Source organism: Enoplosus armatus, chromosome 16 (genome assembly GCF_043641665.1).
Source record: "Enoplosus armatus isolate fEnoArm2 chromosome 16, fEnoArm2.hap1, whole genome shotgun sequence".
Classification (NCBI taxonomy): domain Eukaryota; kingdom Metazoa; phylum Chordata; class Actinopteri; order Centrarchiformes; family Enoplosidae; genus Enoplosus; species Enoplosus armatus.
In genome coordinates, this window is record NC_092195.1 from 22,211,800 (window position 1) to 22,239,460 (window position 27,661).

Consider the following 27,661-nt stretch of genomic DNA (forward strand, 5'->3'; position numbering starts at 1 on the left):
CAGTGCAGTTTCCACTGGTACTAATGAATACTTCATCAGCATCAGTAGAAGTAGTATCAGTGTTAGTAGTTGTAGTACTATCAGTAGTAGTATCAGTAACAGTAGTAGTAGTTGTAGTACTATCAGTAGTAGTAGTAGTAGTAGTACTATGAGTTGTAGTGCTATTAGTAGTAGTAGTAGTAGTAGTACTATGAGTTGTAGTGCTATTAGTAGTAGTATCAGTAGTAGTAGTAGTTGTAGTACTATCAGTAGTAGTAGTAGTAGTAGTAGTACTATGAGTTGTAGTGCTATTAGTAGTACTATCAGTTGTAGTGCTATTAGCAGTAGTATCAGTAGTAGTAGTAGTTGTAGTACTATCAGTAGTAGTAGTAGTAGTAGTACTATGAGTTGTAGTGCTATTAGTAGTACTATCAGTTGTAGTGCTATTAGTAGTAGTAGTAGTAGTACTATGAGTTGTAGTGCTACTAGTAGTAGTATCAGTAGTAGTAGTAGTTGTAGTACTATCAGTAGTAGTAGTAGTAGTAGTACTATGAGTTGTAGTGCTATTAGTAGTACTATCAGTTGTAGTGCTATTAGCAGTAGTATCAGTAGTAGTCGTATCGTCCGGTCCAGCAGAGGGCAGACTCCGGCTCTCTGTCTCTCTCGCTGCTCTCAGTGTGAACTCGTTGAACCGGAACAGACCCGCGTTGTTTTCCTTCCTGCTGTCCGGTGGACGGAGCTCTGTACCGGAATGTCTCTGACAGAAACCCCGCCGCGCTGCGGGCTCCGGGCTTTGACGGTGTCGGTGTCGGAGCAGCTGACCCGGGTCGGGGAGGAGGTATTGGGGCTGCTGGAGAAGCGGAGCGGCGGTTCCGGAGGCTCCGGAGGCCGCGTGCTCCACCTGCTGCGGCTGCTGCTCACCGAGCGGCTGGCGGCGGCGGCGGAGCGGATCGTCGGGCTGTTGGAGCGGGAGGTGGAGGAGTACCAGCGCCAGCTGGAGCGGCAGAACCGGCTGCTGGAGGCGGTGCTGAGCCCGGTGGTCCGACTGAACCGGGCAGGTGAGTTTAAAACAGCCCTGTTTTCCTTCAGACTGCCGCCATGTTGGATCCACATCACACTCAGACTGTTGCTAGGTAACCACAGGTCAGCCGGTCAGCTGAGAATAATTTACTGTGTCAGTGTTGACAGCCAATCACAACAACTGTTACTGTGTATCAGCTGAGCAATCATCAGATGTGTTGATTGGACTGAAAACTCACCTGTTCAGACGCTCCGGTCCATAATAAACATCTCCAGCTGGGGGGCTGGGGGCCCCCACCCCTCTCCTCTCACAAAGTCTGTGTTCCCACCAGATGTTTCCACACCGTTAGTCAGTGTTCATGACTTCATTCTTTGAAGAAATCACTAATTTGATAAGTTATCATGAAATCAATCTTGAGATCATGAGATCGATGATTTGTGGCATCCAAACAGATTTCCAGTAAATACCAAAGCTGGACTGATTTTATTTTTACTGAAACCCGTACATGCTGATTTGAGATATGGAGGAAGATGTAGTACATTTCTGAGCTGAAACGCAAAAAAATCTGTATTATTTATGACTAGTTTTTGTTGTTCTTTCCCACGTCCCCACGTCAGAGCTGTAAACAACGAGGTCTTTCTGCTGGACGTCATTTAAACTACTTTCAACACTTTTGTAGATGCAGGCCAACATCAGTCAACACCAATATCAACATCCCTCCTCTCCCTTTCTACGTCATTAGGTCTCTCAGATACACGAGAAGCCGAGACCTGGACCAACACACCAGCAGCGAGATTATGTTATCCGTGTGTTTCTTTATGCTGCACAGATCTGTGGCCTGTAGGTTCCTGGAGGTTTCTGGAGACGGTGAAAGTCGGGTCACTTGACAGACCATCAGCTGCATGTGTTGAAGTTCACGTTTCTCAGCAGAGTGAAATAAAACTAAAATCTGAAAAACCACAGTTATATTATAATAAATTTATGAAGGAAAGACACTGACAGATTTTACAACACTTGTATCTGTCTGTTGCTGGATGACGTCATGTTGCAGCAGAAGTTGAACCTCGTTCAGCCTCTTTGGGGGTCAAAGCTGTTGTTGACCTGCTGTGAACTGAAGCTACGTGACGTCTGCAGCAGCGTCATCAAATAACCCAGCAGTGTTGTAGCTCCATGGTTGCTTTGGTTGTAGCAAACTAGCTGTTTCCAACAGAGTCTGTCATTAATAGGCTGAGTTTAACAGCACAGAGAGAACAGCTGAGCCCAGTGTGTCGAAGGTCGAAGCTTGAATCATATTCACAGCTCTATGAAGCTGCATGAACTAATAATCATTTTTAACTTTATCTTCCAGATTCCATCAGCTTGTCCACTCGCAGGACAACCAGCACTGACAAAAACCACCCCCTGCTGTCTGAGGTGGACCCCACACCCCTCCCCACAGCCCTGCTCAGCTCCGCCTCCTCAGACGTCTCTGCGGCCGAGAGCGACATCAGCAACGATGACTGGAGGGGAAGTGACTCCTCCAGTAATAAAGAAACGGACAGGATGAGGACAGACGGGAGACGGTGCTCTGGTGGTCGAAGACAGCAGGTGGCGTCATCGGACCGGCCGGCGGCTCACTACTGTGTCACCTGTGGAAAAACATTCCGCCACAAAGGAAATCTGGTGAAACACGTGGAAACACACTCAGACAACCCCGAGTGTCTCTGTGGAGTCTGTGGTGAACACTTCGAGTCCTCTGATGGTTTGTACGACCATCTCAGATCTCACAGAGAAACTGACGGCGGTGGAGGGACGTGTGAGATCTGCGGAAAGACATTTCAGAACATGGAGACGCACATGAGGAGTCACACTGGAGTCAAACCGTACAACTGCGAAGTCTGCGGCAAGAGCTTCCCCCGCCCTGGAGCACTGAGGAGACACAAGAAGATACACAGCAGGAGGACACTCGACATCTGCCCTGTCTGTGGACTGACCTTCACCCAAAATCAGCTGCTCCAGGATCACCTGAAGACCCACGAAGAGGACGATGGAGCCCAGGCTGAGGAGGAGGACAAGGACGGTCAGTCAGAGACGCTTAAACCAAAGAGACATAGAAACCAGAGCTCTGGACTGAAGTCAGCTCTGTCCTCCTCGCTCTGCTGCAGAGTCTGCGGTGATTCCTTCCACAGCCGAGGATTCTTAAGGAAACATGCTGAGACGCACTGCAGGGACTCTCAGAGCGTCTGTGGAGTCTGTGGACAGCAATTAGACTCACCTGACGGTCTTCTGACTCACCTGCAGTCTCACAGAGAGACCAGTGGGACCTGCAGCATCTGCGGTAAGAGTTTCCAGAACATGGAGACGCATATGCGAAGCCACACAGGGATCAAACCATACCGCTGCAGTGTCTGCAACAAACGTTTCCCCCGACCTGGAGCGTTGAGGCGCCACAAGAAGATCCATGGCGGGGAGCGACCGTACGTCTGCCAGCACTGCGGGAAGACATTCATTGAGAACAGTGCCTTAAGGACTCACAGCAGGAGTCATTCATGGGAGATCCACGGCAATGAGGACGGCGAGCCTCTGCCGCACTCTCAGAGCCTGAAGTCTGAGACGGAGAAAAGGCCAACTGTCGAAGAGAATGCCAAGCTGTCGACTCTGGCGTCTCACTGCTGTAAAGTCTGCGGGCAGTCTTTTCAGAGTAAAGGTAGTTTGAGGAAACACGCTAAGAGTCACCCAGCAGAGTCTGTCTGCGGCATCTGCGGTGAAAATTTACCACCATCAGAGACCCTAACGGACCACCTGCAGAGTCACAGAGACTCCGGTAAAATCTGTCACATCTGCGGTAAAACCTACCAGAACATTGAGACTCACATGCGGAGTCACACTGGCGTCAAACCGTACTGCTGCAGCGTCTGCGGTAAATCCTTCCCGCGGCCCGGAGCTCTGCGGCGCCACAAGAGGATCCACAGTGGAGAGCGACCGTACATCTGCGAGTTCTGCGGGAAGACATTCATCGATAACGGCGCTCTGACAACGCACATCAGGCACCACACCGGAGACAAACCGGCCCATCGGGTCTCCTGTGAGACCTGCGGGAAGAGCCTGGCGTCAGTCCACGTCCTGGAGGTCCACAAGAGGATCCACACAGGCGAGAAGCCGTTCCAGTGTCGTGTCTGCGGGAAATCCTTCAGGCAAGTGGGAGGGCTGAACGCCCATATGCTGACCCACACCGGGGAGAAGCCATTCAGCTGCAGCCTCTGCAACAAGAGCTTCAGCACCAAAGGGTACCTGGAGACCCACATCCGCTTCCATAAGAAGGAGCGAGCGTTCAGCTGCCACCTGTGCTGGAAGGCCTTCGTCACCAAGAACGACTTGAAGAAACACCTGCTGACGCACACTGGAGAGAAACCCTACAGCTGCAGAGTCTGCGGGAAGAGCTACCAGGAGAAACGCTCCAGAGACGTCCACATGAAGGTCCACCTGGACATCCGGATCAGCAAAGACCCAATCAGGAGGCAGGATGGTCTGCAGCCAGACTTCATACAGCTGTAGGGTTCATACAGACCAAGGTTTATACTGGTTTTACAAACTGGTGAACTGACAAACCATCGAAGACAGAGACACAAAACTGTTTGTCTTTAGACCCCAAATCACCAAACTTTAAAATACTATTTAACAGTTTCTCAAAAATGTCTCTTTTTTATTTTTCAATTTCAAAGAAGCGTAAAAATATATTTTCAGATATACGTTTTCTAATTGGGGCTGCAACTAAAGATTCCTTTCATTATTGATCAATCTGCCAATTTCAGTTTATATATATTCAGTTTATCGATTTTTGTCTATAAAATGTTAGAGAACAGTGAAAAAAATTTTAAACTATTATTCGTTGGATATTGTAAGTCGATCGATTAATCGACTAATTGTTGCAACTCTGATTGTATTACTGACATTCTTTGCAGTGGTGACATCCATGCTGTAAAAGAAATCATTTGTTCCCATGTTTGATGAATAAATGTAGAAAGTGTTGAGTGATGGGAAGCGTTCATTCTGAAGGAGTTAACAGTTTGTTTTGTGTATCTCTGCGGAGCTGGAGTTTCTCTTGGGCTGTCGCAGTCCCTCCTGCCGGCCTGCTGCTCCTCTCGGGGTGAACGGGTATATAAAGGCTGCTCTGTTAGCTGGCTCTCTGCTCTCTGTGTATACATTTATCTCGTGCACACAAATTAATTTCTCTATGGCCCCTCAGGGCTCCGTAATGATGTCGTTCAGGAAGAAAACAAACGTTGAGTTCATGCTTTAAATCAATCAGTGACTCAAAAGACATTCAGTCATTTTACCCACATTTTAAAATCAAATGGACTTGTTTCTATTACATAATAAAGTAATATATTTATGTTTTGTCATTAATTCAGGATGTTGATTCCATAATTCATTCAATTCCATCATTATATCATGAATCTACACTTGATAAATGATACTGTGCACCATCCTGTCAGGAAGAATATTTATATTAAGCAATTCCTACATAGAAATGAATTACAAGCACACAATTTGTTTTTGTTCTTGATAAGAAGAAGACCATTTACAAATACACTGCATCTGTTTTGATCAAGTCATTTACTTGCAGCAGATTCTGGATGTCGGTGATGGAAAAGACACAAAAACTGAACGCAATCGTTAAGCTATTGTTTTGAACACAACAGCAGAACTGATGGTTTAATAAATAATATTAATGACAAGTTAACTTTCAGAACAGCGGATCTGTCCGTCTCTACAGAGCTTTTATTGTGACAACTTCCTGTTTCCGCTCGGATCGACATTAAACCTCCAGCAACCTCTTCCCTCCCGTCTCGGTGTTTTCAGTCGGTAAACATGTTGAAGCTCGACACGTTGCGGCTGTTTGTCGACCAGCGGCTCACCGCGGCCACCGATGACATTTTCCGCCGTTTTGCCAGAACAATCGCCGAATATGAATGCGAAGTTTTCCGGTTAAAACAAGAGACCGAGCGACAGCGGAGACTGTTGGAGGCTTCAGGACGACCGGAGGATGGACCGGAGGACGGACCGGAGGACAGACCAGCGGGTCAGTGGACAGAGACTATCTACTGCTTGTTGGTTTGATAAAGAAAATATCCTCTGAGTGTGTGACTTTGCTGTTTTCCCCCGCCAAATGTCGCTGTTGCGGTGAAGACAAACTGACGTTAAACTGGAAACCTGTTAAACCATTGTTAGTCTGCAGCTGGTACCAGTTTCACATGAATTATTAATCAAACATAAACGAATTAGTTTCACTAAGATACAATCTCATTTAAAACCAAAAACTTTATCCACACCAGTAACAGTCAGCAGTGGTGGAAAGTAACTCCAAAGTTAACTGAACTTCAAATAAAGTACTTCCATTTTGCAGTGGCAGAAGAAACATTCAGATCCTCTACTTATATAAAAGTGCCAATATTGTAAATTTACTTTACTAGTAAAGTAAAAGTTCTTCATTCAAAATCCAGCAGTATTATCAGTTTCCTGTAGTGAAAGTATCAGCAGTAAAAATACACAGTTATCATCAGCTTCCTGTAGTGACAGTATCAGAAGTAAAATTAGTGGCTCTGCACAGCCACAAAGACATCATTCACACAGAGGCAGAGAGCCAAAGACATCATTCACACACAGGGAGAGAGACATAGACATCATTCACACAGGGAGAGGGAGACAAAGACATCATTCACACAGAGGCAGAGAGACAAAAACATCATTCACACACAGGGAGAGGGAGACAAAGACATCATTCACACACAGGGAGAGAGACATAGACATCATTCACACAGGGAGAGGGAGACAAAGACATCATTCACACAGAGGCAGAGAGACAAAAACATCATTCACACACAGGGAGAGTAGACAAAGACATCATTCACACAGGGAGAGGGAGACAAAGACATCATTCACACACAGGGAGAGAGACATAGACATCATTCACACAGAGGGAGACAGACATCATTCACACAGGGAGAGGGAGACAAAGACATTCACACAGGGAGAGAGACAAAAACATTCACACAGAGGGAGAGAGAGACAAAGACATCATTCACACAGGGAGAGAGACAAAAACATTCACACAGAGGGAGAGAGAGACAAAGACATCATTCACACAGAGAGAGAGACAAAAACATTCACACAGAGGGAGAGAGAGACAAAGACATCATTCACACAGGGAGAGAGAGACAAATACATCATTCACACAGTATTATTAGACAAGGACACCATTCTCAGTCTTTATGATGTGAACTATCTAAATTTGTCCTGTTTTTTTCTCTCAGGTGTTCTGCAGGTTTTCACTACAGATGAAGAACAGCAGGTGAAGAGGCGGAGCTTCAGTTCCAAAATTAGACAGGAAGAGGGCGGGGCTTTGGGGATCGACATCAAGTTCACACAGAGTCATGACTGGCAGAGGAAGGGACTTAAAGCAGACCAGAGTCATTTGTCCAATCAGATCCAGTCCTGCGGGGAGGAGGTGGGGCCTCGACCTACTGTCAACAAACAGGAAGTGTTCAGTGTCAAACAGGAAGTGGATGAGGGTCACATGATGCTGGAAGCTGCAGTCAGAGCAGAGACCAGCTGCCAACAGGAAGGTCAGTACAGAAAGGAGTAGATCGCCATAGTAACCAAGATGGGTCACCATAGTAACCAGGGTTTTTTAGTCTGCACACTGACTGAGTGAACTTCATGTTGACAGACTCAAAACCTGCTTGGAATGAGTGTTTGGACTTGATTCAATTGTTTTCAGTCACCATCAGATATTTAAGACCATTGATTAAGTGACTTGAATGAATGTCAGCTGATCACCTGATAATCTGGAGGTCACTCAGGAAACAGATCTGAGTTTGTATTTGTTGTATTTGAGCATATCCACCAACAGTATGCTCGCTCTCACCTGATAAATACACTCCACATGTTGGACTCCGGCTGCCCAGCCTGAATGTTTGTCACTATCACTACATGTTGTTCTTATCCTCCAGGTGTTCTGCAGATTTTAACCACAGAAGAGGAGCAGCAGGTGAGAGGGCGGGGCTTCAGTCTGCACATCAAAGAGGAGGAGGGCGGTGCTTCGGGACCAGAGACTGACACCAGGTTAACACAGTGTCCTGATTGGCTGATGGAGAGGGACAATGGTGAGGGAAGTAGTTCTTCCAATCATATTCAGTTCCACAGAGAGGAGGGCTTTCTTCCCGCCCCCTCAGACCATCTGATAAGACCAGAACCTGGAGGGACCTGCAAACCTGTAGACAACGGGGACTCTGTTATCCAATCAGAGTCATCTACTGAGGACAGCGATGACACTCAGTCTGAACCAGGTCTCCAGAAGGCTCGGGGGACTGGGACTCAGCCTCCTGCAGACCAGAAGCTGCTGGTATGCAGTAGCTGTAGCCGCGAGTTCAGCTCAAAACGAACTTTGAGGAAACACATCAGACGAAACACGTCTCCGGACCAGGACCAAATGTCTTGCAGCCTCCGCAGACAGAGGGCCCCCTTCCAGAGTCCTGCCAAGTCCTTCAGCTGCAGAGTCTGCGGGAGTTCCTTCTACACTCAGGGGATTCTGGTCCGGCACGCTGAGAACCACTGCAAGGAGCCTGAGAGCCGCTGCGGGGCCTGTGGGGACTGCCTGGAGTCCACGGAGACCCTGAGAGACCACCTGCGGTCCCACAAAGAGCTGGGAAGCACATGTGACGTGTGTGGGAAGAAGTGCAGCTCCATCAGGAGGATGGAGATCCACAAACGGGTGCACACCGGAGAGAAACCGTATCGGTGTGGGTTCTGTAGTCGAGACTTCAGCAGGAAGGAGAGTCTGGAGAGACACCTGAAGGTCCACAGCGGGGACAGACCGCACCGCTGTGGACTCTGCAGGAGAACCTTCACCAGGAGGGAGTATCTGGTCCACCACCTGAAAACTGGCCACACAGAGAGACCTGTTCTACCTGCAGGGACCGAGCCGTTCAGCATGACGCTGTGAAACACGTCAGAACAGAAAATAAGACTTCAGCAAGTGGCGGGGAAAGTGAGTTATACATTTTTACTTAAAATCAGAAATCCAGCAGCTCGAAAGAATAAAAAAAGCTTCAGGAAGTTAAAGAGACTTGATCTGAATTTACTGACTTACCAAATAGCTTGAAAACCATCTGTGAAGTTTTATTTTAAATGTAAAATATAAGACTCCACTCAGAAATGTTTCTCTTCTTGTTCCTCCAGTCGGATGTTTGAGCTTCACTGTGTTTAACACAGAAGGATGTTGTCATGTTTCTCTGCTGAAAGTGGGCGGGCCTACAGGTGTGATTTGACATCACAAACGTATACAGGTGCGATGTGGAAACTTGAAGCCTCCAGCACGCACACACACTGAGACTGGACTTTACTGTCCAGCAGGAAGACTTATGTTTATAGATTCTGGATTACAAGAATCTATAAACATAAGTTTATAGGAACACTACAAACACATTCAGTAGTTCAGTGAGGGAAGAACAACCTGGTTATCACAACATCAGGAGCCTGTTCTGCCAACTGAAGGCATGTATGCACATCCAGTTAGTCAGCTGTAACGTAACATGTTCCCTCAGCTGAGAATCTAAATCGCTCACAGAGAATCAGGAAAAGCCAAATGGATCACGTCGGCCTCTAAACACTGAAGAGAACCTCCTTACAGCTCTGGCAGTGAGGTCCACAGGATTTTGTAAGAATCATGACGTCATTTCCTCACTAATCAAGGAGTTACCATGGTGATCTAGCCAGGTTAGAAAAGAGCCACCTGCATGACACTGAAAACTCAATATACCTTGTTACCCATTCATCTCGCTCAGTATAGCCAGCACCCCTCAGCTGGCTGTGGTGTGTTTGTGGACGTTCTTTAGAGAACACACTGTTGAGTCACACTGTAACGCAGAACATTCGGCCATGACGGCGCTCAGCTGGAGTCTGTGTAGTGCGTTCAAGTGCGACGTTTACTGTCAAACAAGAGACATGCAAGGACAAACAACTGTTTTCATTAATAGGAGAGAGTGGGAGGTGTGTGTGTGTGTGTGTGTGTGTGTGTGTGTGTGTGTGTGTGTGGTGATCATTTCCAGTAAGAGGTACGGCGAGTGTGTGTACGTGTGTGTGTGTGTGTACTAAGTGACTTCCTGGTCCGCCGGGTGTATCCTGTTAAAACACATACACACACACACACACACATTCAGTGGGTTGTGTGTGTGTTATTCATTAATCTTATGAACACACACACACACAGTGATTCTGACGTCACTGTTGTAAAGTCAGAATCAAAACATTCAGAACTTCATTAAGAAAAACAAACATTTTACAACAACTTCTACATTCTAACAAAGATCAACAGTGAATTTGAGTGAAGGTGAAGGTCAAATGTTCATAATAAACAGTTAAATCATTAAACATTAACAGATTCTGAAGTTGTAGTTTCAGTGACGCTGGTGGTTTCAATGTTTTGTGTTTGATAATACAAATAAATATAATTTTAGTTGAATATAATCATTTTAGTCACAGGAACAAACTTATCAGAAATATTTCAAGGTCATAAAATCATGTATTCACAGACCAATATTATATAAGGCATGTTGGCAAAAATAATATGAAATGTTATTTACACACTTAATTATTGCTCCATGTGACCATGAAGGTTTACATACGGAGTGGTACTAAATCACACCTTGCCATGAATTATAACCGTTGCAATATTTACAACATCAACATCAGAGATATCAGTTACATATCATTCAATAGGATGAATCCATATAATATAATATATTACAATATTATGTGATTATAGTGATATAATAAATGTAATGAATCCATTTTACTCAGAAAATGTGGACACAATCACAGGTTAAACAAAAAAGTTCAAGACACGAACAAACTTTGTCTCACACGAGTGACTAAACAGTCGAAACATATAACTATAACAACCAGAATACAACTATAACACAACTATAACACTATGAATCTGATTTAAATGTAATACATTACATTATTGTATGATATAATAATATATAATGATTTATAATATTGGACCCTCTAAAGGGTTAGCGGTCACAGACGGATGGATGGATTGTTGTCACTGATGCAGTAACATGTCAGCAGGGTTTATACCGTTTGCTAGTTCCATCTAGAATAATGCCTGATAATATGTGAGCTCATATGTTTTGTTTTAAAAGATTAGAAAGTACTTCAAAACTGCACTTGAGTAAATGTACTCAGTTACTTTCCACCACTGATGTCAGTTCATGGTTTATATTTAGGAAAAAGGCCCTCAGCCACCAGGGGGCCCTAAAAACAACCTGAACATGTGACCTCTGTCTGAGCTGCTCTGGTTATTGTTGCTATAATGAAGTATTTAAAGTGTTATATTCACCTTTAAAACCTAAAAACCTAAAATGAGACTAACTTCTGCTACATGTACTGACTGGGACATGAACGCCTTATTTAAATCGAGGACGGTGGACTTCAAGTGAAGAGAGAGAGGACACCTGAGGCCTGAACTACGAAGCAGGTTCACCAGACCCAGGACATCTTCTCCTCATCTGGCTTCACTGAGCCGAGCGCTCACATCACGCTGGTTATCAGCTCTGTGAGTCAAACCAGGGTCTCACAATCCAGCCACGAGCATGTGCACAGGAAAGAGGCGACGGCAACTTCCAAGAGAGCTGATTGGTCAGTAGGCAGAGCTTTTATACGAGTTGATCTTCAAACTGTTTACCATGGTGATGTAGCCAGTGAAAAGTGAACCACGGTAGTGACCCTGAAAACACAGGGTTAACCCTGAAGGTACCTGCTGACCTCAGATCCTGCTTCATAGGCCTGGGATCCGGCTCTGCTGTGTACTTGTATATATACATGTACACACACAGTACATGTTTGTTACTGATATAATATTTAATATATTTATATTCATAACAGACTGGCAGCTGATCAATAATCAAAACAGAAACTGATTGATTTTCAGGCCCATGCACAAAACCAGGACTTTGATTTATTTCAGGTTGTCCATGACAACAACTGGGGGGGGGGGGGGATGTTTGTAGTCGGTTTGTGTGTGTGTGTGTGTGTGTGCGCGCGCGCGCGCGCGCCCCCGGGCCCCATCAGGGTAATTGAATATTCCCTCCGCAGACTCACAGGGGACAGATACACGCACGCGCACACGCACGGTCAGCATTAACGTGACTGCCCTCCTGCCCTCTACAACCCCCCGCCCCCCGGTGTGTGCATATGTGCGCGTGTCCGCGGTGCTTCTCGGTGTGTGGACGGTCAGACCGGAGCTACAGCACCGACATCAGACCTGGAACATTACCGGGACGTTTTCTCTCGTTTCTTTCGACGGACAGCAGCGCGGCTCGAGACTCACGGTGAGCCTCCGGTGTGACGGTGAAACCCCGACAGATCCCAGTGCGTGCGGGAGCTGCTGCTGGACTTCTTTTCTCTTTTCCTCTCCGGTTTGTTGCTGTGGAAACATCCGCCCGCTTCTTCTTCTTCTTCTGGTCTTTTTCTGAACATGACGGCCTGAAGATCCGAGCAGGTAAACAGAACATTTAACTTCACCCTGAGATGATTACTTGGAGACTGTTACAGACATGAAATCAGATATAAAACATTAGACTGATCCGAGTTCAGATCGGAGTTCAGACTGCAGCAGTGCACAGACAGAAAACACAAAGAAGTGAATGAAGTCAGAGGCATTTTCTCCTGAGAGACATTAAAACAGTAAGACATCTAGAACTCAGTGTCCTCACAAGTATAGTTCCTATCATGCTGTTTGCTGTACGCATTTCAATCACGTTCGACTTCATGTCCACCCACTTTATCAGTTATTGATTACTATCAATGTTCCCTTCTGAAAGGTTGATTCATGTGTTGTAACAGTCGGTGTTATTGAAGTTCTCTCCTTGTTTGTTGTTGTAGAAGAAATGTGTTTATTTCATTTTAATTGTGTGTTTCTCTTTAGACATTATATATATAACAATACTTTAGACTGTAGAAGGGAACTATGCAAATATTTGTGCAAAAGAAGTCCAGTATTGTAACTCCTGCAGCCATGATGTGAAGTACACAGGTCTGCACAATAAATACAATGTACATAATGATATATAGTATAAAGTGTAATAGATAATATATGTGCAGCAAATGTAATATACACACACTGCACAGCAATAATACAGTACTATGAAGTATGTAAAATAATGCATGCAATAACAGTAATATAAGTAATAACCAAATGTATTCATCACATCTGATGTTAAGGTTTGCACGAGTGAAGAAAACTATGTTTGTTGAAACATGTAACCTGAAAGTTGTAAAGTTTTTCAACAAGCATGGCCTGGAAAGTCCCAGAAACATTGGTGTCAGGACTTGTGTCAGGGGGCCGGACAATCTCAAATTCGACACAAATGACAGCATTATTTTCGGGAGTGATGATTGGTAATTTTTTGAGAAGAAGGTGGACTCTGATCATCTCCAGTGATTTCTTTGGACCTGTTGTAGTTTTTCATTCGTGCTGTAGTTTACGTGTTGGAGAAGAGGTCCAGATTAAAATATTATAGAAGCAAAACAAAGATAGAATATAATAGAGTTCAAATCTGTAAATCACTAAATCACTTTACTATTGATCCTGTATGATCTGTATGTAAAGAAGTAATAACTACTTAATAAGAGACTGTAATGTAACTGTAAGCAGATCTAAGTGTTTATTAATGTATTAGTTAACACCTAGAAGTCGCTGCTGTATGAACAGATACTGAATGACAATATGATAAAACACTGAAACCAGAGACATGGACTTTGGTTCTGACTTTTATTAAACAATACTTGGCTGACAATCAAGTGTATAGATTGTGAATCCTCATGAATAAACGGGTATCTATAACAGTGATTACTTTAACAACAAGTAGAGCTGTCTGTCCATCAGAGTTGAGGCGGAGCAGCCGGAGACATCTGACAGCGTGTTTCATGTGTACGAGAATCTGCCAGAATCTATTTTGCCTGTTGTGGCCACCTCTTCTTCTTCTTGTTTCTCACTTTAATGAGCGAGTGAGTTCATACGCCCGCTTACACAGAGGACGTCAGTTGAGTAGGCGGTCCTTCAATGTGGCCCAGGACGCATTCACGTACACACTGCTAAAAGAATGTGGACCACCTCCGAATGTGGTCTGAGCGATCGGATCTCAATGCATCTGGTATCAGAGCTGTCCACTTGTGATCAGATCACCCAGGAGGCATGTTCATACTAGGTCTGAACAGGGCCATAGTCTTTGGTATGTCCCCCTTTTGCTTTAATGACAGCATGGACTCCACAGGTTTGTGCCCGACCTGATGACCCATGTCATCCCAGCATGACCTGACAATGTTCCAGAGGGCTTCTTGTGATGTCACAGAAGGCTTGGCTTTCTGAGTCTTCAAGTGCCCCCATAAATAGTTCAATGGGGTTGAGGTCAGGTGACTGTGGAGGAAAGTCCATGACAGTCAGGACTCCTTGGTCTTCTTTAGTCTTCAAGTAGTTCTTGCAAAGCTTTGAGGTGTGTTTGGGGTCCTTATCCTGCTGCAGTATGAATCCCTCTCCACAAAGATGCAGACCAGAGGGTACAGCATGTCTCTGAAGGATGGAGTGGTGCTTCTCCTTGGTCAGGGTGTAGTCGATTCGCTGCAGGGGTCCAACTCCAGAGTAGGCAAACCCCCCCAGACTTGAATATTCCCACCACCATGTTTCCCTGTTGGTTTGATCCACTGCAGTATCATTCTCTCTCCTGCTCGTCTCCTTACATACACCCTTCTGTTACTGCCAGAAATCTCTAACCTGGATTCATCAGTAAATAGGACTTTTCTTCATCCACAGTAAAATGCTGCTGTTTCTTAGCCCACCCCAAGAGTTTGGCCTTGTTTCCCCTTCTGAGAAGTGGTTTAGAAACTGCTGCTGGTCCTCTGAGACCACTACAAGACAGCCTTCTTTTGACAGGACTTTTGCTGATTGGAATCCGGCGTTCTTTATTTAGCAGATTGTGTATCTGTGATGAAGGTGCTTTTCTATCTCTTGGGGAACTAAGCTTGTTGTATTGATCTTCTGATGGTGTGGTCACTGTTGGTCTGCCTGATCGAGCTTTGGATACAACTGATCCCGTTTCTGCAAAGTGTTTTAGAGTTCCATGCACTGCCCCCTTAGAAACCTTTAGTCTGGCCATGATTTGACTCTGAGAAAGCCCCTCTTTGCTCAGAATACCAGTTTGCCACTTTCACTTAGTTGTGATGCCATGTTTCCCACTATCACAATGCTGCTTAGTGAGCAATGACCTGCTGGAAACTTGAGGCGCAGCCATATTTAGACAGGTGAACACCGGCTACAAGCTGAGTTCATTGAACGAGCCTCCGATGAGGAGATCAGATCCACCTGAGTGTCTTCTGAACGCATGCTTCGATGGAAGGACACAACTCAAAGACATCTGACCTTTTGGACGAAGGAGTTCAGTTGGTCAATGCCACAAATTTACTTTAATTTGATTGCTGACCTAAAAAATAGTGCAGAATCAACATATTTCTTTTTCATTTTACATGCCATAACTTCTTGTTTTCAAATGTTTCTGAATCCTCAAACTTTTATTTCCAGGTTTACGTGAAAATATTTGAGATTTTGGACCCCACTGTGTGTATATATATGTAGTCTGGATATATTAGTCTGTGTATATGTTTTATATGAAATGTATTTCTTACTACTATTTGACTGATGGCAGTTGTGTTTGTAATATAGATTATGGGCATTTAAGATGGCAACTCTCTGTGTTTCTCAGAAGTCTGAGGAAGCGTCACACATAATAAAATTCCTTAACGGGTGTGTGGATCCATCTGTTTCAATGCCTTTAACACATGAGCTGACCAGAGATCAGCTTGATTTCTTATTACGTTATCTAACAGGGACGAGGTACATTATAAATACTGATGTGAACGTGGCTATTCTTCACCTGTAGTCACTTTACTGAAAGATAAATCCGTGAATTTTATCCCTTTTTGTATTTATCTTGATACTGTTTTAAAATCATGATCAAATGATTCACATTTCCATATAATCACCTTCCTAAAATAATGCCCTATGTTATTTTTTGACAAAAATTATTATTTTTTTGCCTAAATCATCTCCTCCTGATGCTGGCCACCTCTGGTAAAATCGCCTGCATCCTCAGTTGGACAGATCATGCGAGTCTACCCCTGTAGTATAATGACCTGAGTGTCAAGAGTGTGACTTAGGCCGTTTTATTTTGCCTAAGTCAAAAGACAATGTGACTTAGGCAATTTTACAAGCTTTTCAAGATGGTGGCTGCTTCAAGAAGAACGAAAATCTACCTAGCCACTGAAGTTATTTCCATGATTCAGGGCTCGTCCCCTATTGGTAAGTGATGAGGTTTACTATAATATAGGCTAGGCTATAAATATTGCATAGTTATTTAGTCTTTTTATTAAGTCTTTTTAGTCAGCAAAATAGCTAAGTCCATGAAGCTAGCATTTAGCAAAGACTGGAAAGGCTCCAGAATCTGTGGCTGTTACAAGTGATATGCTTTCTGTTAACTCTTTTCTGTCTTTTCAAACAATATTTCATCTACAGTTTTTGTCTCATTTTTTCCACATTACATGATCTAATTAAGAAAGATTTGAATACCGTATTGTAATCTAACAGCTAGAAATTATGTGCATAACTAAAAAATTACAAAGGATACCTCTTTACTTTTGTGTTTTTATTTAATGAAAATCTCACTTGAACATAATATTAGTAATCAGAGTTGAAGGTTTAAAATTGCTTAAAAGTGCAATGTTCAAAAATTTGCCTAAGTCATTTATTCCTCTTATGTTACATAATTGACAGACATTGTTATTAGTATGTCAATAGTCATCTATTGTCATAACCTTTTTGAGTGAAATTATTAACAAATATCATATCTTCAATATTTGGTTCAGTTTTTTGTGTTTTCTGAAAAACGTGAAAAAATGACGTGGGCCATTATTTAAGAGGGTGTCGGTATTATATATTCTGTCCACGTCCCTGATGCTGGTCTTGGTTGAAGGTTGGGAGCTCCTGTTTTAAATCACTGAATGAGAACTCGTTGTTTTGACCTCGTCAGAAAATGACCGTAAGATTCCTCCAGAGTTCATGATCTTAAACAAAAACGTTACACTGACAGTAATATTTCTATAACCTTCTGCTTACAGTCAGTTACAGTCAGACAGCAGTGTTTTGTATGTAGTCTGGATGTTCTTCACTCTCTGTTTCATAACACTTACATAAGAGGGAAGTCTGCGGGAGAACAATGGCTCATACACACGACAACACACACACACACACTCTGCAACACACGACAACACACACACACACACACTCTGCAACACACACACACACACACACACACACACTGCAACACACACACACATACACACACACTGCAACACACGACAACACACACACACACACACACACACACTGCAACACACGACAACACACACACTGCAACACACACACACACACACACTCTGCAACACACGACAACACACACGCAGACACTCTGCAACACACGACAACACACACTGCAACACACGACAACACACACTGCAACACACGACAACACACACACACTCTGGAACACACTCTGCAACACACACACTGCAACACACTCTGCAACACACACACACTGCAACACACGACAACACACACACACACACTCTGCAACACACAACAACACACACACTCTGCAACACACTAAACACTCACACTGTAACACACTAAAACACACATTGTAACACACTAAACACACACTCACACTGTAAAACACTAAACACACACACACACTGTAACACACTAAAACACACACTGTAACACACTAAACACACACACACACACACACTGTAAAACACTAAACACACACTGCAACACACTAAAACACACTAAACACACACACTGTAACACACTAAACACACACAACCTGTAACACCCTAAACACACACAACCTGTAACACACTAAACACACACACTGTAACACATTAAACACATACTGTAACACACTAAACGCACACACTGTAACACACTAAATACACACACTGTAACACACACTGTAACACACTGTAACACACTAAACACACACTCACACTGTAAAACACTAAACACACACACTGTAACACACTAAAACACACACTGTAAAACACTAAACACACACTGTAACACACTAAAACACACTAAACACACACACTGTAACACACTAAACACACACAACCTGTAACACACTAAACACACACAACCTGTAACACACTAAACACACACACTGTAACACATTAAACACATACTGTAACACACTAAACGCACACACTGTAACACACTAAATACACACACTGTAACACACACTGTAACACACTGTAACACACTAAACACACACTCACACTGTAAAACACTAAACACACACACTGTAACACACTAAAACACACTGTAAAACACTAAACACACACTGTAACGCACTAAAACACACTAAACACACACACTGTAACACACTAAACACACACAACCTGTAACACACTAAACACACACACTGTAACACATTGTGTGTGTGTGTGTGTGAGAGACTCTGCTGTGTGTATGTGTGTTCCCTTTGGTTTCCTCCTGTTGGTGTTTCATAAAGTTTTCATGTTGTGTCCATTCATTCGAGGCTGCACCTCTGAGGCCTCTCAATGTATTTTGGGATATTTGAGTATAAAAACTTGTCGGCCGACAAATAAAAAACGGCTTTAAGACAGCATTTAGACGGGTCCCTGTCTAACACAGCATTTAGACGGGTCCCTGAGGGTCCCAGGATGATCCAAGGGATAAAGAATATATATATCTAATTCAGCAGTCACGCTGAGGCTGCGGTCAAAACACTTCTCCTCAGATGTGACTAGATACTGACCCTAAGACCACGCGGTGCTGAAAGAGTCCGACTGCACTCACACTAAGCTACGTGTGAATTATGTGATAGTGGACGTTATTGACGTGGGTTTGTGTGGTCACATTAAATGTTGCCGCTGCAAGGAATTGTGAGATGGCATTCGCTTTGGTGAAGGATGGTCCAGCATAGCCTCTGCTAGGAGATGAGACAGGAAACCCTGAAGCTCCGGTCCCTTCAGAGAACTGGACCAGCTCTCATCATGGCTCCTCTGAGATACTTCAGGGTCATTTCACTCAGTTGTGTTGTTTTATCCATAATTAATATTTGTGGTCTATTTTCCTGCAGCTCGTCTGACAGGCTGTTACACGACTCATCATCATGCTGTCCGGGTGGCTCCACCCCTCGCTGCTCCTCCTCTTCCTCCTCATCCAATCAGCTGAGTCCTCTCTCTCTGACAACACCACAGAGGATCTTCAGGAGGTGACTCTGGCGGCCATCTTGCCTCTGACTAACACAGACTATGCGTGGGCGTGGCCTCGCGTGGCACCGGCGCTCCACCAGGCGGTGCGGCGGGTGAACTCGGACCCCTGGCTGCTGCCGGGCCTGAAGCTCCAGCTGGTTCACGGCAGCTCCGAGAACCGTGAAGGCTTCTGTTCGGACTCCATGGCGCCTCTGGTCGCCGTCGACATCAAACTCTCCCACGACCCCTGGGCCTTCATCGGCCCTGGCTGCGACTATTCCTCCTCCCCAGTGGCCCGCTTCACCACCCACTGGGATGTTCCCATGGTGACGGCCGGCGCCCGAGCCATCGGCTTCGAGCACTACGCGGCGGTCACCAACACGGGCCCAACCCACAAGAAGCTGGGCGAGTTCGGCATGAGGATCCAGAAGACGTTCGGCTGGCGGCAGCACGCCATGCTTGTCTTCAGCGACAAGAAAGATGCCAACGACGACCGGCCTTGCTACTTCGCCGTGGAGGGCCTCTACACCGTGCTGGGTTCACACAACATCACCATCCGCGACCACGTCATCGAGGCCGACAACATCAACTACAAGTCGGTGGTCCAGGAGATCCGCGACAATGGCAGAGGTCAGATGCTTCATCTACTTTCTGTACCTGGTTTCATTTGACGCTTCTTTCTCTTTCTTTCCCTGAGAAAACAACCGAGGTCACTTCACTGCTTTTTCATTCCCTTTGATTCTTTTCTTCCCTTGTCCCTTTCCTCATTCTTCTTCTCCTTTCCCTTGTTCCTTCCTTCCTTCCTTCCTCCTGTTTTCTTTAATTTTCTTTCTTTCTTTCTCCTCCTCCTGCTGCTGTTTCCTCTCGTTAAATGATGGTTAATTATTATTTGATTTTATGCTTCAGTAGTTACTGCCTGATCTCACTGTGTGTGTGTGTGTGTGTGTGTGTGTGTGTGTGTGTGTTGTATGCACCTGTAAACAATCAGTAACTGGTATTTAGAGCAGAGAGGAAGAGAAGACTCTGCCTCTCTCTCTCTCAGAATCAGAATCAGAATCAGAAACTGTTTATTGCCAAGTAACATACATTACAAGGAATTTGCTGTGGTCTGAAGGTGCTATTGTTTTGATAACAAATAAGTAGAATATAAAAGCTAAAATAAGAATAAGAATAAAAATAAAAATAAGATAAGATAAATAACAACAGTTCAGTGACAAGAATAAAGTATTTATTTATTTTATTGAAGGTCCTTGGGTCGGCCATGTGACGGCATTGTGCAACGGTAGGATTTTGTCCACCATTTTGTCCACATCGTCCAGCACTAGAGGCTCCTCTGTCAGAGTATAAACTACTCAAGCACACTTAGGAGACAGAAGGATATCATGCTGACACAGCTTTTACTACACTGTGAACACTTCCTGTTAGCCACAAGCTAACTAGCCTCATGAGTAACTTTTTATTGAATGAAATTAACAATCCTGATATAAATATCAGGGGGAGTAAACAGAACAGTACAGAGAAAATAGAAAGAAGCTCACAGAGATATTGTGGCTGACTAGCGTTTTAATGAAGTCATTAAAATGTGAAGGGTTCATCTTCTGGAGAGCAGGAAGGAGAATCAGAGACATTACAAAATAAAGTGTCAGACAGGCAGACATCTCACACACACACACACACACACACACGCTAATTGCTCTTGTCATCCTCTAACTGAAGCCATCTGTTGCCACCGGCAACGCTGGACAACGACAAGAGTAATTACCTCAGTGTGTGTTCAGTGTGTGTGTGTGTGTGTGTGTGTGTGTGATTTTGGTTCCATTAAAAACACAGTGGAACAGTGCCACTTTATTAGGAACACCTCAGGGACTGTAAGGACACTATCGGGGGGTTGGGAGGCCAGAGAAGGTGGAGGGTTAGTGAGCAGGGGAGGGTCTTCCATTTGTCTTGAATTATTATTATTATAGAGGAAAGAAGTAAATAAGAGGGCTTATGAATGTATTTGAGGACGTTTTTACTCATATTTTCATCAGAATAAAATATGCGACATCAAATATTTACATCAGAAATAATAAAATAAATAAATTGAATTATGTTACAATAAGGCTTATGTACGTCACAGATCAGGCCATAAAGGTGGTTTTGAGCAACAATCTTCTCTGTATCAGGTCCTCATTAATCAACAGAACAGATGTCTGTCTTTGTGGTTATTAATGATTAAACGTCATGTTTTACTGCCCAACCTCACTTTATTCTGCATCATAGAACTACAGTTACATAACCTACATCATAGAACGTTAGTCAGGATGACGTTTTCCACTGAGCAGCATTCTGCAGAGTGTCTGGTGTGTTTGTTTATGTAACAGTTTATGTTTATATATAGTATATATATATAGTTAGTTACACTATGATCGGACGTTTGACCTTGTTTATAATAATAATCATAGTATTATTAGTCACTCAGATATAAACTGATCAGACGGATGCCTGTCACTTAGTCCAGCTGATGATGAGCTTTAACGAGTGTTTCATGTCAAACTGTTCAGACAGCTCAGCTACAGCTCGTTGGGGGGGGCTCTGATAATCACCATGGTGACTGACGAGCTGAGTGATGAGGTCATCAGTGAGGGACAGTTAACCTCTGAGGAGGAAACTGGACACTGAAGATGAAGAGATGACTGTTACTCTCTGAACACAGAGTCAGACCACGTTTACAGTCTGATGAGTTACCCTCTCTGATGTCCTCTTCTTCTTTATTCCATGCATGTATCAATAGATGTATTCATAGTTTTATTAATTCATGTGATATGGCGGCTCCAGTGGTCCCTCGCAATACTGCAACAAAAAATAAAAATGAGTGGCCGCCATCTTTAGCCTCATTTCCACTACATGATACTGTTTTCCATTAACAAACGTTGTGGATAGTACCCAGTACCTGGTACTTTTTTTGGCATCACCTCGGTTGAGGTTTGTAAACAAACCCGCCATCTTTAAATAGCCAAGCTGGCCATCACTCTGACAATGACAAAACCCAAGCAAACACCCGGGCAGTTCTGCAAACACGTTCCAGAAAAGTCCCTTTCCATCTACAACTCCTTGAAGGATGATGCCAGCCTTTACATGATGGGTATGTGTGATCCATCAATAGCACCAACACACTGTGGGAGCTCCCACCCGTTCTCAGCGTAGGCAATGTAGTGACTATGATCCTAAACACAACGCCTTTGAGTTGTCTCGTGTTTGTCTCCTCACTGTGACAAACAACGACATCCCTTCAATATCCTCCATTGTTCCTGTGTTTGTGTCGCGTTGAAGATGATGTCAGGATCAGCTGAGAGTTCCGCCTACATTGAGGAGGTACGATCTGCAGTAGAAAACAAAATCAAGAAAATCACCTGTTACCCAAAGCGAGTCTTCTTCCAGAAAAAATACAGGTTCTTATTTCTCCTCCTTGATCTCTTATTCTTCTTCTTCAGTGGTATACCTTTGCTGTCCCTGGGACATCTTCAGGGCTCTGATGGTCCAGTTCTGGAGGGAGGGGGAGGAGTTAGAGGACTACGTCTTCTTCTTCATTGATCTTTTTGCTGAGGGTTTGGGGGGGCGGGGCCCTGTCAGGCCGTGGTACAGAGGAGACCAGGATGACTTTGCCGCCCGCTATGCCTTCAGGGTGAGAAATAAATCTGATACTGTTGTTCAAACATTCAGAGGCATTAATATTAATAATAACACTGTCATTAATATTAATAATAACACTGACTGGACCTGTCACAAGTGTTAAAGTCCAGTAAAGAGACCAGATCCACTAACAGGACTGAAAAACTTACATCATTGAAATGAATGTAAATAAAACAAAATATACAATAATGTACAGTCTATTATGTAATGATATATAATTATAAACTCAAGGTTCACTTACTTAGATAAGTACAGTCACGTCATAACAGGTGAAGAAGGTCGTGGGATTATGGAACAAAGCTTAAAGTGAACCTTGAGTTTAGATTTTACAATAACACAAATACTAAAACAATATACTGTTTAAATAGTGTCCTGACTGTAAGGAGGAAACAGTTTGTTATTAATCAGTGAACTATATTGCCTGTCTGTCTGTTTATCTGTCTATCTGTCTGCCTGTCTGTCGTCAGAGTGTGAAGGTGCTGACCTATCTGGAGCCACAGAATCCAGAATATCTGCAGTTTGTTGAAACTCTGAAGAATGACGCGAAGAAAATGTTCAACTTGACCATCAAAGACTCTCTGGTACCAACACACTTTATAGATATTCATTTTATCATGAAACGAGACGTTTCTTAAACTAGTTTAAACATGAGATGTTTTATTTGTGAGGTGTTTTTAAAGATTAACGTCTTCAGTAGGAACCAATGGGCTCTGACAGTAAGTCAGACATGTTGGTTTGGGTCTGAATGAAGTTCAGCTGCAGTGTGACGTAATGTCTCTCTTTGTCTCTCTCTCTGTCAGTATAACCTGATCGCTGGAGGTTTCCACGATGCCGTGATGATGTACTCTCAGGCTCTGAATGAGACGCTGAGCGAGCAGAGAGGAGGACTAGGACTAGGACCAAGACCAGGACCAGGAGGAATCCGGAGGCCCAGAGGAGACGTGGTGACCAGGAGGATGTGGAACAGAACCTTCCCAGGTGAGGACAGATGTTTTGAGTTTCCTCGTCCTGCTCTTTTCTCACACATCTGTTGTGGAAAATATTTCAGACTCACATGGGAGCAGCCAATTACAGCGCAGAGCTGGATGAGAACAGTCAGGATTAAAAATAATTTCATTCATCATAAAACCACAGAGAACAGAAATATCAAGTACCATTGATCTACTACTGAGTACCACAGACTGTGGGCGTTACTGCGTGTTATACTGCGTTTCTTCTCGACAGCAGCTTTTCTAAAATTTGACTGTCCTGACGTCACTTCCTGTCCTTTACTTGTTTTACTGATCCTGAACCAGTGGCCTCATGTGGTTCTCAGTCTTTGGTACATGTTGGATTTTGGGACTGATGGGCCAGTCAGAGGGCTCGGTGTGGTTTTCCTGTCCTGGTTGGTGGTTTGAGTCCCAGACGTCCTGTCTTCATGTTCCCAGACATTTACACTGCAGCGCTACGCTAACAAGCTAACTCCCTGCTGACACACACTACAGCCGTGAGAACGTGTGTGTGTGTTTCATGATGGACAGATCGAGTAGAAAAACAACAGAAGGGAAACTGTCAGACTCTGGTTCCCATAGTGACCTCACAGAGCACAGAGGCTCCTGATTGGCCAGTCAGAGCTCATTAGATAATGGACAGAGCAAAGTGATTGATGGGTGGCGCTGAGAGCGGAGAGAAGCTGGTTTCTCATTGGAAACATTAAACTAACTTCAGATGAACAAACGCTCCTCTGGTGTTCAGCACTGTCCAACAGCTGCTGCTGGACCTGAACCTGGAGCTGTGAGCCCCCCAACAAACCAGAAAACAGTTTAAAGAAATAAAACTGAACGTGAACTGAACATGTTACAGATCCTTCAGTATCAACGTTTCATTCAGAATGTTTCGCGTTATAATTCAGTATCTATTTCTCAAAAACATGAATCAATCAAACACAAAGATTTGAAATATGTGAATATTATTCCTGCATTTATATATTCATGTCAGTCTACCAGATGACAGATTATTATGAAACTGCTTATTGAGCTTTAATGGCATGTGAATAGTACAGTGCATCCGGAAAGTATTCACAGCGCTTCACTTTTTCCACATTTTGTTATGTTGCAGCCTTATACCAAAATGGATTAAATTCATTTTTTTCCTCAAAATTCTACACACAACACCCCATAATGACAACGTGAAAAAAGTTTGAGATTTTTGCAAATTTATTAAAAATAAAAAACCTGAGAAATCACATGTACATAAGTATTCACAGCCTTTGCTCAATACTTTGTTGATATACCTTTGGCAGCAATTACAGCCTCAAGTCTTTTTGAATATGATGCCACAAGCTTGGCACACCTATCTTTGGGCAGTTTCACCCATTCCTCTTTGCAGCACCTCTCAAGCTCCATCAGGTTGGATGGGAAGCGTCGGTGCACAGCCATTTTCAGATCTCTCCAGAGATGTTCAATCGGATTCAAGTCTGGGCTCTGGCTGGGCCACTCAAGGACATTCACAGAGTTGTCCTGAAGCCACTCCTTTGATATCTTGGCTGTGTGCTTAGGGTCGTTGTCCTGCTGAAAGATAAACCGTCGCCCCAGTCTGAGGTCAAGAGCGCTCTGGAGCAGGTTTTCATCCAGGATGTCTCTGTACTTTGCTGCATTCATCTTTCCCTCTATCCTGACTAGTCTCCCAGTTCCTGCCGCTGAAAAACATCCCCACAGCATGATGCTGCCACCACCATGCTTCACTGTAGGGATGGTATTGGCCTGGTGATGAGCGGTGCCTGGTTTCCTCCAAACGTGACGCCTGGCATTCACATCAAAGAGTTCAATCTTTGTCTCATCAGACCAGAGAATTTTGTTTTTCATGGTCTGAGAGTCCTTCAGGTGCCTTTTGGCAAACTCCAGGCGGGCTGCTATGTGCCTTTTACTAAGGAGTGGCTTCCGTCTGGCCACTCTACCATACAGGCCTGATTGGTAGATTGCTGCAGAGATGGTTGTCCTTCTGGAAGGTTCTCCTCTCTCCACAGAGGAACTCTGGAGCTCTGACAGAGTGACCATCGGGTTCTTGGTCACCTCCCTGACTAAGGCCCTTCTCCCCCGATTACTCAGTTTAGATGGCCGGCCAGCTCTAGGAAGAGTCCTGGTGGTTCCGAACTTCTTCCACTTACGGATGATGGAGGCCACTGTGCTCATTGGGACCTTCAAAGCAGCAGAAATTTTTCTGTAACCTTCCCCAGATTTGTGCCTCGAGACAATCCTGTCTCGGAGGTCTACAGACAATTCCTTTGACTTCATGCTTGGTTTGTGCTCTGACATGCACTGTCAACTGTGGGACCTTATATAGACAGGTGTGTGCCTTTCCAAATCATGTCCAATCAACTGAATTTACCACAGGTGGACTCCAATTAAGCTGCAGAAACATCTCAAGGATGATCAGTGGAAACAGGATGCACCTGAGCTCAATTTTGAGCTTCATGGCAAAGGCTGTGAATACTTATGTACATGTGATTTCTTAGTTTTTTATTTTTAATAAATTTGCAAAAATTTCAAAAAAACTTTTTTCACATTGTCATTATGGGGTGTTGTGTGTAGAATTTTGAGGAAAAAAATTAATTTAATCCATTTTGGAATAAGGGTGTAACATAACAAAATGTGGAAAAAGTGAAGCGCCGTGAATACTTTCCGGATGCACTGTACATCGAGGTATTTTTAATAACCTGTATATTTTATAATAGATAAACATTACTGCCTTCTCTTTGTCTGACGTTCAGTTCTGATATGTTTTTAGGTGAATATATTAACTACATGAAAATATACATTACATGTTTTTTTGTTCATGTTTTTAACCTCTGTCCTCAAGCAGCAGTAACAACCTCCACCAATCAGAGCACAGCCTGAGAGGCAAAACCTGTGAAGACTGTTTACAGCTTTTAATGAGGAAATCAAACTGGACACGTGGGGAAAAGACAGAAATAGGAATTTGAGAAGTGAAGGGACACGTAGTAGCAAATGAGAAGAATGTCAATGTGATTTCTGAGAGTTGTATTTATCAAATAGACACAGCATTCTGCTGGATTTACTATTGAATGTGAATCATTTAAATCAAACAGTTTGATTGGTCAGAAAAGGTTCTGCTGTTTGAGGAAGTTAATCGTCCCTTTAACAAACACAAACGTGAACTAATAACATCCGGATACATAAAGTTCAGCAGCAGAAAAAATGTTCTTTTGCTTTTTCAGACACAACGGTCACATTGTGAAGTCTTCTATTATATTACACTTTATGTAAAGTCTCAGCTGTAGTCTTAGTGAATACCAAACTATCACTTCTGTTTTAGTGTAACGAGCTTCAGTGAGCTGCTACTTCAGTCACTGTGTCCCTCAGTGAAGCTGAACTCTATTGTTTTCAGTTCAGAACAGGAAGAGACAGGAAGTCATCGCTCATCTGTCAGAGAAATGGCTGCAAACACTTTCAGGAAAAAGGTTCATGAACTCGTGGAAGTTAGAAGTGTTTAAAAAAACATGTGGAACATTAATTTCTGCAGCATTTTGTAGTTTTAAAGCCGTCATGGAAGCAGGAAGCGGCTGCAGCCCATCGACTGTCAGGATTCATAAAGTTAGTGATGAACTGATTGTGT

At 43.7% G+C, this 27,661-nt stretch overlaps 3 protein-coding genes across 3 annotated transcripts in view; all 3 read left to right on the forward strand.

Annotated features, from left to right (window-relative positions):
* Positions 1-730: 730 nt before the first annotated feature.
* Positions 731-4,631, forward strand: LOC139298522 (zinc finger protein 26-like). The gene is made up of 2 exons (XM_070921164.1): positions 731-1,037; positions 2,349-4,631. The coding sequence occupies exons 1-2, from the start codon at positions 731-733 to the stop codon at positions 4,532-4,534; spliced, it is 2,493 nt and encodes an 830-aa protein (XP_070777265.1). The 3' UTR covers positions 4,535-4,631.
* Positions 4,632-5,851: 1,220 nt separating this feature from the next.
* On the forward strand, positions 5,852-9,150 carry LOC139298530 (uncharacterized). Its single transcript, XM_070921171.1, has 3 exons — positions 5,852-6,062; positions 7,294-7,605; positions 7,993-9,150. The coding sequence occupies exons 1-3, from the start codon at positions 5,852-5,854 to the stop codon at positions 8,982-8,984; spliced, it is 1,515 nt and encodes a 504-aa protein (XP_070777272.1). The 3' UTR covers positions 8,985-9,150.
* A 10,143-nt stretch (positions 9,151-19,293) lies between these two features.
* Positions 19,294-27,661, forward strand: part of npr1a (natriuretic peptide receptor 1a) — a 34,957-nt gene continuing 26,589 nt past the window's right edge. Inside the window, exons 1-4 of the mRNA XM_070921162.1 lie at positions 19,294-20,005; positions 22,849-23,039; positions 23,515-23,628; positions 23,848-24,025. Of these exons, the coding sequence (XP_070777263.1) occupies positions 19,294-20,005; positions 22,849-23,039; positions 23,515-23,628; positions 23,848-24,025 (1,195 nt within the window). The remainder of the gene's footprint in view (positions 20,006-22,848; positions 23,040-23,514; positions 23,629-23,847; positions 24,026-27,661) is intronic.

Excerpts from the sequence above, each read along its gene's own strand:
- LOC139298522 (XM_070921164.1), top strand. The coding sequence starts at position 731 with ATGTCTCTGACAGAAACCCCGCCGCGCTGCGGGCTCCGGGCTTTGACG. Across the intron at positions 1,038-2,348 it reads GGTCCGACTGAACCGGGCAG|ATTCCATCAGCTTGTCCACT; the intron begins GTGAGTTTAAAA and ends TTTATCTTCCAG.
- LOC139298530 (XM_070921171.1), top strand. The coding sequence starts at position 5,852 with ATGTTGAAGCTCGACACGTTGCGGCTGTTTGTCGACCAGCGGCTCACC. Across the intron at positions 6,063-7,293 it reads ACCGGAGGACAGACCAGCGG|GTGTTCTGCAGGTTTTCACT; the intron begins GTCAGTGGACAG and ends TTTTTCTCTCAG. Across the intron at positions 7,606-7,992 it reads GACCAGCTGCCAACAGGAAG|GTGTTCTGCAGATTTTAACC; the intron begins GTCAGTACAGAA and ends CTTATCCTCCAG.